The 12,924-nt window shown below is 46.7% G+C and overlaps 1 protein-coding gene across 4 annotated transcripts in view; it reads right to left on the minus strand.

The window, feature by feature from the left end:
• The window catches only part of LOC149448737 (asparaginyl-tRNA synthetase-like), a 115,281-nt gene that overhangs the window by 78,708 nt on the left and 23,649 nt on the right, over window positions 1-12,924 (minus strand). For all 4 annotated transcript variants that reach the window (XM_089651711.1, XM_089651712.1, XM_089651709.1 and 1 more), the window contains exon 5: window positions 8,618-8,758. In XM_089651711.1, coding sequence (XP_089507837.1) covers window positions 8,618-8,758 — 141 coding nt within the window. The remainder of the gene's footprint in view (window positions 1-8,617; window positions 8,759-12,924) is intronic.

Here is a 12,924-nt window from a genome sequence, read left to right on the forward strand (position 1 = left end):
TGAGCTTTGTTTTGAAGTTTTATTAGAACTTGGGCATCCCATTCACCCCTTTACCCCATCCAAGGGAAATGGCAACGGAGGACAAACTCCTTAGCAACTATGTACGAGTCTCTACAGCAAAGTTTTTCTTCTGGAGAGCCAGCCAGCATCTCTCGCAGTACCACCCCAGATGACTCTGCTCCTCATCCAGCTGTACTGGGTGAATCCCTGGGCAGGGGATCCAGTGCCTTGCCACTGCAGTGTGAAACAGTCCTGGGTAAGATAGCAAATCCAGCTCCCCACTAGAGTGCTCCTTTCCCCTTACTGGCCCAGGAGGGGCAGGTTTACTCACTTAGTCCTTCTCCTGTGCTGCCGGTGGGTCGGTGGCTGCTACCAGGCCTTCCAGCTGAGCTGCTACTTCCCTACTACACAGGTTGTCCTCTCCAAGGGGGCCGGTGAAGTCTCAAGCTTTCAGCCTTCCAAGGTCCTCTGCCTGTAGTTGAGCCCCTCTCCATCCAGACCCCCACAGGCTCCTGCCTCCAGCCTCACATCCTTCTCTCTCTCTCCCACCTGAACTCTCCCCCTGCTGAGCAGGCTCAGTTACTCTTAAAGGTTGTCCTGGCCCCTTGCCAAACCTCCTGTTGGGGATTGGCCAGGATCCCCTTAGAGTAAAAATTAGCCACTCCTCAGATCAACCCACTGCTTCTAGATCTTTCTCCAAAGTTCTAGAGCAGGGGGAAATTCCAGAGGGATTGGTCTGCAGAGCCTCTCAGCCCTGACCACAATTTGACCTCCCTCTGACTGCTGCACCCAGGCTGCTACTCAGCCTCTGCCTAACAATTAAGATCTAGCTCCCCTTAGCTATCTAGCAGGGTGCTACATACGGAAGTCCTTAACCTCTTCAATACCAGACACTTTTACCCCCTTCCTGCCCAGGTCAATTGTCAGCTTTTAGTGCTCCCACACTTTAAATGACAATTACTCAGTCATGCAACACTGTACCCAAATTAAATTTTTATAATTTTGTTCACACAAATAAAGCTTTCTTTTGGTGGTATTTAATCACCACTGGGTTTATTACTACTTGCTATATAAATACTAGAAAGAAAAAAAAAAAAAGACTGAAAAGTTTGGGGAAAAAAAAAATCTTATTTCTGTTACAAAATTTTGCAAATAATGAAATTTCTTCATAAATGTAAGCCAAGATGTATGGTAATCTGCTACATAACTTTGATAATGGTAAGCCAAATCGGTGTACATTAGTCTATGTGACAGTTATAGAGCCCACAAACTATGGGATATACTGTATGATTGAAAATTGATCAATCCTGATGTCCTAACGGCCGATCTCATTTCTTGAGGCCCGAAAACGCCAGGACAATACAAATATCTCCCCAATGACCCCTTTTTGGAAAGTAGACAGTCCAAGGTATTTAGTAAGAGGCATTGCTAGTTTTTTTAAGAAGTTGTAATTTTTTTGTCACAATTTTTTGAAAATGAATTAAAAAAAAAAAAAAGACATTTTTGTTTTCACATCTTTATTTACATGCTGTCACCAGTGCAGTACATCATCATATAATAGGTGTGACAGTGATTAGGGACATTGGCTGGTTTGCAATTTGTGTAAAAAAATAGTTTTTGCAATTGTTTTTCTTTTGTATTATTACTTTAAATTAATTTTTTTTACCATTTTTTATTTTTTTTTTTTTACATACTGTGACCAGGGCAGTACAGGCGTTACCATAGTAACACTGTACTACTCTGATAAGGTGATCAGGATTTTTACATCCATAAATCACTGTTATAAGCAACTATTTGTTGTGAATTAATCCATTCATCAAGTGTGTATTGTTGTAATTAGCTGTGATTGGCCACAGCTAATCACATGGTACAGGTGGGCTGTGATTTGCCGTTTCTGTACCATGTGATCACATTGAACAACACGATAGTACACAATTATTTATTTATTATTTATTTCAGGTACTTATATAGCGCCGTCAGTTTACGCAGCGCTTCACATATATATTGTACATTCACATCAGTCCCTAACCCTCAAGGGGCGTACAATCTAAGGTCCCTAACTTACATTCATATACAAGGGTCATTTTAGACAGGATCCAATTAACCTACCAGCATTTCTTTGGAGTGTGGGAGGAAACCGGAGTACCCGGTGAAAACCCACGCAGGCACAGGGAGAACATGCAAACTCCAGGCAGGAGGTGTCGTGGCTGGGATTCGAACCAAGGACCCTAGTACTGCCAGGTGGAAGTGCTAACCATTTAGTCACTGTGCTGCCCTACAATGAAAGACTATGCAGACAAGGCTGTGAGTTTAATTAACACCTTAATCAGCCACAGAACCTGTGTAATTAATGTGTTTGGTTTTAAAGGGGTGAGGTGGCAACCCTTCTCAACCCAATAGAACACCTTTGGGATGAACGGAGACTGTACATTCACATCAGTCCCTAACCCTCAAGCGGTGTACAATCTAAGGTCCCTAACTCACATTCATATACAAGGGTCAATTTAGACAGGATCCAATTAACCTACCAGCATTTCTTTGGAGTGTGGGAGGAAACCGGATTACCCGGAGGAAACCCACGCAGGCACCGGGAGAACATATAAACTCCAGGCAGGAGGTGCCGTGGTTGGGATTCGAACCAACGACCCTAGTACTGCCAGGTGGAAGTGCTAACCATTTAGCCACTGTGCTGCCCTACAATGAATGACTATGAATGAAAGCCATTCATTGGAGTGCAATTGCCATGTGATGTGTTACTGCTGATTGGTCACAGCAATCACATGGTACCAGCAGTGGTTCGTGAGTGACAGATCATACTGCAGGGCAGCCCATGGTGCATGATCCTGGGAGGGTGTCATATGATCTCGCCCAGCTGTCAAGTGCATCCTGAAATGGGCACAGTGACCGGTTCTGTTTTAAGAGAAACACCACATCTAGTGTTATTCACCTTATGCTGCAGTTCCTCCCCCCCTGCACTGCTCTACTCCTCCATTGGAGCCCCCAATAAATAAACATAGCATGTGATCTGCTCTCAGCATGTAGTACTCAGGCCCGAACACTGCATGTGGTGGGGGGGTGCATTGTTCTTACAAGACAAACTGTCACTTTGACCAGAATGGCACAGACTCTCTTTGGAACATAGAGGTACTGATGCAGTAATACATAACTATGCTCCTATTACGCAGTTTTGCTTTATTGGGGGCAAATCCTGGGCTATGTATGTGTGTGAGGCAGATGTATGCTCTTAGATTGGTCTTTTATAACCAGGAGGTGAACTGCAGCACAGACAAGAGTAAGCCTGAGTAGGTGCACCAGCGCTGGGAGTAGTGCAATCCCTTGAAATTTATCATGTGCAGCTGTGAAGCTTAGTTTTTGGCTGGGGTAAAAAAATGACTTTACTTATTTTTAAAGTGGTTGTATATCCCTCAATAGTGTGTACTTGTCCCAATCCAGAACACCAAGTGTCATTTCTGTCTGCTGCCTCCTTCCTCTGCCATTAGTATGAGTCACTTCTGACATGTTTAATCATCAATGTGGCCAGGCACGCTACTTCACTTCTTGGAAGGGAACAGAAAAGTTTCTTCCAGGCTTTGGCTGTTGTGTGTTTAGCAGGAAAAAATAAATACTTGGCCAGTTTTTGTTGGTATGAAAACAGGCCTGGGATAGGGCAATGTAGTAGAGCCACCTTAGGGATTATTACATGGAATAGAGTTTGGAGCAATCCAAAGGCCTTGGACCAAAAGGCAGTCAGTTGCGGGAATGAACACCAAATTCAGACATACCGCGGACCATGCTGTCCACAGTCCCTGAAGCATCTATCGCTGTGGGTTTGGTTTGCATGAGCTATGTGGGAAGGGACCCAGAACCACCTGAAAAGAACTTTATAAGCGGATTCCAATACAGTTCTGTTAGGAGCATTTTGCTATGTTTGACCACGCTTTACTTTAATCCTCAAGATCTATTGAAATTGCAAGATCTCCTTCCCAATGGCCCACATAGGAGATAATCGGCAAGGATCTTGTTATTTAGCACAGCATATATGGCGGAGAAAAGGCAAGGTACACATACACTATACTGCCAAAAGTATTGGGCCGCCTGCCTTTCCACGCACATGACCTTTAATGGCATCCCAGTCTTAGTCCGTAGGGTTCAATATTGAGTTGGCCCCGCCCTTTGCAGCTATAACAGCTTCAACTCTTCTGGGAAGGCCGTCCACAAGGTTTAGGAGGGTGTCTATGGGAAGGTTGGACCATTCTTCCAGAAGCGCATTTGTGAGGTCAGGCACTGATGTCGGATGAGAAGGCCTGGCTCACAGTCTGCATTCATCCCAAAGGTGTTCTATTGGGTTGAGGTAGGATTGCCACCTCATCCCTTTAAAACCAAACACACATTAATTCCACAGGTTCTGTGGCTGATTAAGGTGTTAATTAAACTCACTTGCAGCCTTATCTGCACTAAATTAGCCTGTGTAATCTGAGTAATTATTCAGTTTAGTGTTCGGTTTTAAAGGGATGTGGTGGCAACCCTAGGTTGAGATCAGGATTCTGTGCAGGCCAGTCAAGTTCCTTCACCCCAAACTGGCTCATCCATGTCTTTATGGACCTTGCTTTGTGCACTGGTGTGCAGTCGTGTTGGAACAGGAAGGGGCAATCCCCAAACTGTTCCCACAAAGTTGGGAGCATGAAATTGTCCAAAATGTCTTGGTATGGTGACGCCTTAAGAGTTCCCCTCACTGGAACTAGGGAGCCAAGCCGAACCCCTGAAAAAAAATCCCCATGCCATAATCCTCCCTCCACTAAATTTTACACTTGGCACAATGCAGTCAAGCAAGTACCGTTCTCCTGGTTACCACCAAACCAAGACACATCGATCGGATTGCCAGAGAAGTGTGATTCGTCACTACAGAGAACACGTCTCCACTACGCTAGTGCCTGGTGGTGCCGTGCTTTACACCACTGCATCCGACGCTTTGCATTACCCTTGGTGATGCAAGGCTTGGATGCAGCTGCTCGGCCATGGAAACCCATTCCATGAAGCTCTCTATGCACTGTTGTTGTGCTAATCTGAAGGCCACATGAAGTTTTGGAGGTCTTTAGCTATTGACTCTGCAGACAGTCGGTGACTTCTGCACACTGTACGGTTCAGCCACAGTCATGTGACGTGGCCTACCACTTGGTGGCTGAGTTGCTGTTGTTCCCAGTTGCTTCCACTTTCTTATAATCCCACTAACAGTTGATCGTGGAATATTTAGTAGCCAGGAAATGTCATGGATGGACTTATTGCACAGGTGACAACCTATCATGGGACCACGCTTGGAGTCACTGAGCTCCTGAGAGCGACCCATTCTTTCTCAAATGTTTGTAGAAGCAGTCTGCATGCCTAGGGGCTTAATTTTAAACACCTGTGGCCATGGAGTTGATTGGAACACCTGAATCCAATGATTTGGAGGGGTGTCTCAATACTTTTGGCACCATAGTGTATGTGTTCAAAGGTTGTTTTCCTAAAAGGAAACGCTGAGGTTCGATATAATATCATTATCCAGTGTCAAATTTGAAGGTATCGACAGAACTCCTAAGAGGGTGCTTCATGAAGTTCTTGTAGGTAGGCCCAAGAAGGGAAGGTGCAGGCGGACAGAAAATGATGTACATGTGTAAAACCATGCATCACTCATCATGTAATTGTTCTTGGTTGTTCCAGTCCCAGCGGGAGGAGTGGGTTATTTAGGACTGGTAACAAAGGTTGGAAAGGGGACAGGAGGTTGCCCAGGTACCAAACTGAGTCCCAAATTTCAAGCTTTGGGACATTAAAGGGCTCAGGGAGGCTGTCAGGGACCGCCGCGGCGCCTCCCCCGGCGCACGCGCACTAGCGGCGGCTCACGCCGGGACACAAGCACCAGGTCCCGGCGGACCACGGCTGACAGGACGCCGCGTATGCGCATTAGGAGCCGCGGGCGCGCCTCGTGTGGCCAATGACAGTGCAGGGCGCAATATTTAAAGATGCCCTGCACTGTCACAGATTGCCGCAAGGTCTATCTGTGATCCTGAGTTCCTGAACCTGTAATATTGACCCTGATTGTCCTGACTACGCTGCCTTCTCCTGTGTTTGACCCGGATTGTCCTGACTACGCTACCTTCTCCTGTGTTTGACCCGGATTGCCCTGACTACTCTGCCTTCTCCCCTCCTGACTCCCGGCTTGTTTGACCTATCTGCGGACTGACTTATCCTGCTGACCCTGCGTGTGACCTGACTCCTCTCTGCCTGCCGATTCTGTACCTCGCTTACCCCACGGGACCACTGCTCGTGACCCATCCTGCTAGGTCCTGCCGGCCTCCTCACATCTGGCTCTCCCGGTACCTATACATCCCCGGAGGTTCCCTCTGCCACTGGTGGGCCTGCTCAGAGGTCGTGACCTGGTCCTGGTCTGTTACAAGTCCATCCCCACCATCAGGGGCCCTGGCGAAAGCACAGACCGGGACTTAGACTCCACGCTTTGGGTAGGTCTGACAAGTGGGCAGCCGGAGGCACCACCTGGCGGATCATAACAGAGGCTGGGAGTGTTTTTTGTGGAAGCCATAGCAAGGCTGTAATAGGAATAGACTCGCAATTTGGGAGTTCCAAAAGTACCCAGAGCGGGACATCAGAAGTAACATGGATAATGGTGAGATTTGGGCTGCTTAGTGAGATTTGAGTGAAAACAGGGGACCCTAGGGCATTTGTGAACCCAATTTAGTATCCAGTTTTACACTCTCCTGCAGGCCCTAAATATTAGTATATACTCAGGTCACTGTGCTTTCAAATTATAAAGCTGCTTTGGTGGCAGAAGTAATAAGTCTCATGTATTGGGTTGGGGTTTTTATCACGTATTCAAATGCAAAGTCTTCAAAATACATTGCAAAGCCTGAACAATTCTCAAAGTGGCTTGTTAAGGCCCAGAGCTGGGCATAAAAAATTTACAAGAGTTATAGCTGTTCCTTCACCCCCGCAGCTCGTTTCACTGGCCCTCCTGTATTCCAGGAGGCCGGCATCTTCAGTGTGGGCACCCAGCTGTAATAGCTTGCGGCTTCACAGCCGGGTACCCACTGCGCATGCGCGAGTAGGGCTGCGCTTTATGAATGGTCCTGTAGTCTTCTGGGACCTGTCACGTGTCCCAAAAGACTAGAGGGAGGGAGGACACCTTCCGCTTCCGATCGCCTAGGTGATCGGACCGGAAGTGGGAGCGGGTACCTGTCAAATTCGGGTTCCCGCTCCCCAAAGGTGCCAATCTTTAATGGGGAGCGGGGGAGCAGTCCTTACAGCGGAACTTCCCCTTTAAGCAAGACATAGATCAAAATTTGTCTGGTTCAGCAGGAACCGGCTTAATGTCAATCTGTCTATGGGCAGGCTGGATGTACTGAAGTTGATCCATCAAATGACTTCAGTACAACCAGCCTGTCAGGATTTTTTCGCCTTATCAATACCAGCAGCAATAGGCACCAGCAGTGATCATTGTATTCTGCATGTGGGGAAGGCTCCCTGCTGACAGAACATGAAAGAGCTGTGGGAAGGATTCCTCCATCAACACTGACTGATGGGGAGATCGAACAATTTACTGTCCTTCAGCCCCGGTTGAAGGAAAAAAAATTGCATAATGTATGGCCTGCCTTACACTCTCCATGTTCTGGCTTGCTCCTCAGTCCAGTGCTGGTTGTCCTCTCCAGGCAGAACACAGCACTCTGTCATTCTGCCATCTCCTGTGAGCCCAAACAGCTGCCGCTATAGACAGATCGAAATTTGTCTGGTTAAGCAGGAACCCGCTGAAAGTCAATCCATCTATGGGCAGGGCAGGCTGGTTGTACTGAAGTTGATCCATCAAGCGACTTTGGTACAACCAGCCTGTTGGGATTTTTCCACCCGATCAATGCCAGCAGCTATAGCCACCAGCAGTGATCACTGCATTCTGCCTGTGGGGAAGGCTCCCTGCTGGCAGAACACGATAGAGCTGTGGGAAGGATTCCTCCATCAACACTGACTGATGGGGAGATCGAGCAATTTTCTATCCTTCAACCCCGGTTGAAGGAAAAAGAAAATTGCATAATGTATGGCCTGCCTTACACTCTCCATGCTCTGGCTTCCTCCTCAGTCCAGAACTGGTTGTCCTCTTAAGGCAGAACACAGCACTCTGTCATTCTGCCCATGTCCTGTGAGCCCAGACAGCTAGGGGGGGGGGGGGGTGCACCATCATGCAGGCTGGGCTCAAAGTACTTCAGGACTGAGTTGCGTTTGCACATCGTTAGCAAAGCCCAGTCCTGAAAGAATGCCCATTGCAACTGGAAAAAGGAGAAGAAGCTGCAGCACATAATATTTTTTTAATGGGACGCCATAGTTTTACTTTAATCCTGCATCTAGGGTTGTGGTTTGGGGTTGTGTTTCTTCTAACACAGCAGGTCCTATTGAGATATATGTGAATGGAAGGTGAAGAAAGTTAGACCCATCTTTGCATTTGAACCCAGCACTACTCACTAGCATGTGTTCAAATGCAAAACATCAAGATTTGTCAACACTTATGTACACAAGCCCTTACACACAATGCACTTCACAAAAGCAGCTGCTAAAAAACAAACACACACACACACGCTACCTTGAAATACTCATGGATGGCTGCTGTGGCTTCACTGCGAATTCTCAGTAGGGATCCAAACGTGTTGGTCCTGCAGCGCAGGTGAGGAAACTGCCGAATATATTCTGGGGGGTGGTGCTGTTTAATTTTAAATGGAAAATCCTGCAAAAACAAAATAAACATCTTCTAGTACAGTGGTTCTCAACCTTCCTAATGCCGCGACCCTTTAATACAGTTCCTCATGTTATGGTGACCCCCAACCATAAAATTCTTTACCCAGTAATTATAATTCATGTGTCGTTTTACCTTCAATACGGCTTTCAACACAGTAGCTGCTTTCAACACGGTAGCTGCTTTCAACACGGTAGCTGCTTTCAACACGGTAGCTGCTTTCAACACGGTAGCTGCTTTCTACACGGTAGCTGCTTTCTACACGGTAGCTGCTTTCTACACGGTAGCTGCTTTCTACACGGTAGCTGCTTTCTACACGGTAGCTGCTTTCTACACGGTAGCTGCTCTCAACACAGTAGCTGCTTTCAGCACAGCAGCTGCTTTCAGCACAGCAGCTGCTTTCAGCACAGCAGCTGCTCTTTACACATCAGAAATATGTGTTTTCCGATGGTCTTAGGCGACCCCTGTGAAAGGGTCGTTTGACCCCCAAAGGGGTCGCGACCCACAGGTTGAGAACCACTGTTCTAGTAGTAAGTATACCAAAGCATTCTGTTCTCGTAGGTCACATTCACACCAGTGTACTGGGAAAGCATATGTCTTTTTGTTAAAACACATAAAGCACTTTTAAAGTGGCACTAAAGCCTTCACGTTTTCCAGAAACATAGATATGGATAAATGTTGCACGGGACAATGGTTACTACCAGAAAAGTCCAGAAACACATTATTTTAAATCTGCAACCTCCTGCTTCCTCTGCTCCACATGTCATGTCGTAATCATCCTCTCATCATCCTGTAGTTCTCTCCAGACAGCGCTTATGAAAGCATAGCTACAGCAGGTCTCTATAGGACCCTGCAAGGCAATGTAGCCACCCTTAAAGTGGTAGTAAACAACAAAAAAAAATTGGCCCCTGCAGGAGAATGTCATACCGCACTAGTATGCAGTGCACATTACTAGCACATTATGGCAGAAGTACCCTAAAATGAAGCCCTCCAGCGACACGTTCCGTCACCGCTGACATGGCTTCCATCTTCACTCAGTCTTCCTTCTGGGTTTACATGCCTTGGCCGTTTGATTGGCTTTCAGGATCGTTAAACTTCCACAGATGCAGAGTGATGTGTGTGTCCTCTGCACTCCCCTGGCCCCCCGCGCACTCTGCACTAGCCTGGCCCCCCACGCACTCTGCACTAGCCTGGCCCCCCACGCACTCTGCACTAGCCTGGCCCCCCCACGCACACTGCACTACCCTGCCCCCCCCACGCACACTGCACTACCCTGGCCCACACACACACTCTGCACTACCCTGGCCCACACACACACTCTGCACTACCCTGGCCCACACACACACTCTGCACTACCCTGGCCCACAAACTCTGCGTGCTGCACTACCCTGGCCCCCCGCACACTGCGTGCTGCATTACCCTGGCCCCCCGCACACTGCGTGCTGCACTACCCTAGCCCCACGCACACTGCGTGCTGCACTACCCTGGCCCCCCGCACGCTGCGTGCTGCATTACCCTGGCCCCCCGCACACTGCGTGCTGCACTACCCTAGCCCCACGCACACTGCGTGCTGCACTACCCTGGCCCCACGCACGCTGCGTGCTGCATTACCCTGGCCCCCCGCACGCTGCGTGCTGCATTACCCTGCCCCCCCCCCCCACTCAGCGTGCTGCATTACCCTGGCCCTCGCACTCTGTATGTTACTTTCCAGACCCCTGCACACGGGACATTCCGTTTCTGACTCACCCAGGACACTGCCACTCTATCAGTGCATACAACTCTGCCCTAAGTGTTTCATCTAATCTGACATCATTGGGGCTGGATACACTGATGAACTCTCTCTATTTTAAAGCAACTACCAGACACACTCCTCCCTGATCCCTGCCCTCTGTGTGTTACATTGTCCATAACCCTTCCCTCTGTGTGTTACATTGTCCTGACCCCCACACTCTGTCCATTACACTTTCCTGACCTCTGCATGTTACACTTTCCTGTCCTCTATACAATCAGGACTTTTTTTTTCTCATCTAGTGGGACTGTTGTTTTTAAACCTGCCTCAATATGTTGTATACTTTTAAAAGGGTGCCGTGCCTGAAAAAAGATTGAGAAACACAGCTTAAAAGGACATTTCAGCTGGCCATACACTAGTAGAATTTGTGTTTTAAGAACATCCATTCTATTTTCTAATTGTGGGATCAAATTGACAATTGTATTGCCAACTTTTAAACTGGCTTTCACCAATGGGAGCAAGAGCGAATGAAGAAACGAAGGCACCCTTCCATTGAATCTGATCATCACGGTTAAATAAATTTAAGGAGGATCTTTGGCCACCTCTCCCCTCCCCCTTCCCCAGCTTACCGTATGGCTTAGGTGGGCCATTCCTGATACTCACCCACCCAGAGGATCCAGTGTTGTCCTGCCGAGATTCTTTTGTATTCTGACACCTTTCTGTCCTGCAATGCCATGGTCTTGTGCGACGTCATTGGAAGGCCCGCCGTCTCTCCCTGGTTCAGTTTGAGCGCCTCCTGATGATGCAGCGCTAGGCCCGTTCCCCTCCTCCTTTCTGAATGAAGTGATAAGCCTCCTGGGATATGTGAAGTACATATCCCAGGAGGCAAAAGGAGGACCTTGCTTGGCATTCACCTAGGCAGCAGAAGGGGAGGGAAGTCTCCCTTGAGGGTGAATCCACTTTACGAAACTGAAAGAATAATTGCGATTGAACAGACATCATTTCATAATTATATTAGTGGTGAAGCGCTCAACTAAAATAATCAAAGAACTAGTGCAATAACCCCTTTATAAATATACGCTGGTGAAAAAGGTGATAAATACTACCTCTTATACAAATAATACAATAATAACTAGTGCAATATCCTCATCACTGTAGATTACATCCCTAGTGGTGTAGTGATTAATATTACTTAAACTGTGCAAAAAAAGGTACTCAAATGCAATTAATCGGACCAATTTAAATAAAAAACAAATAGGATGGTGATGCCACACTGTGCAAAAACATAAAAAGTGTTCAAATAATATCACTCCATGCTGCAATAGTGCTCTTCGTGAAATCTTGACGTGACTCCCCTCAATGATAGCCAAAATGCCCCCTCACCTTCCACATTCGACCCTTGCGGGTCACAGAGCTTTTTTTATATATATAATTGCCAGATTTATTCTCCTCCACTGCCTCCACCGACCATGATCCTCCTCCAGGCAGTAAGTAATACTCCAAAAGCTCCCCTCACAAAACGGACTCTGCCAGATATAATTCTCCTCCACTGCCTTCACCGCTCAAAATCCTCCTCCAGGCAGTCAGTTACACTCCAATACCCCTCATAGAATGGACACAGGCACAGGGCGCATATGAAAAACAGAATCACATCTCCATAGTGCAACACCGTTTAATACACTTCATCAGTAGAATCGAACATTACACTCACATGTCCTTCAGCAAGGTAAAGCAGTTCCCATGTACTATGGGTGTATACAGGTGTCCAAAGATGGCGTCCGAACCCGGAAGTACGTCACCCCTATACGTCGACGCGTTGCGCCACAGTCACGTGGCTTCTTCAGGATACCGTATTGGATGGCCGCACTTCCTTATAACCGCTCTCCTAATCTACAAGGGGCGTGCATATTAACTCCATTTTCATGGAGCCCTCTACACAGGACGTCCGCGATCCGCCGCTACTTCCCCTACTTCCAACAATCAATGAAGGGCATGTATATCTATATTTACAAGGATGACCCATGTATAACGATATGCTTTAATAATACAATTAACCCCCATTAAAAACTTTTATTGCCCCATATTTAATATTTATTAAAATAGGTATATAATATATACCAAATACCAATCATAAGCCAAAAAGGGATTTATTCAGGGAATAAACCGATATAGGTATCAACACACCCATATCTACTACCAATACTTCCCTACTCCTAATTATTTGAAACCCCCATTCCATACGCTAAATTTAATACATTATATTTATTTTAAACACATTAATTTGAAGAAATATTACTTAAATAATCAATTCCAATAAAACCATGATTAAAAATCTACTAAAAAAATCTAAAAAATATATAAAAAAATATAATAAAAATCTAATACAGAACTCCTGTATACTACCCATACCACATGTACACATAGATGA

Source organism: Staurois parvus, unplaced genomic scaffold (assembly GCF_062004578.1).
Source record: "Staurois parvus isolate SC_StPar_1 unplaced genomic scaffold, SC_StPar_1.0 ptg000660l, whole genome shotgun sequence".
NCBI lineage: Eukaryota > Metazoa > Chordata > Amphibia > Anura > Ranidae > Staurois > Staurois parvus.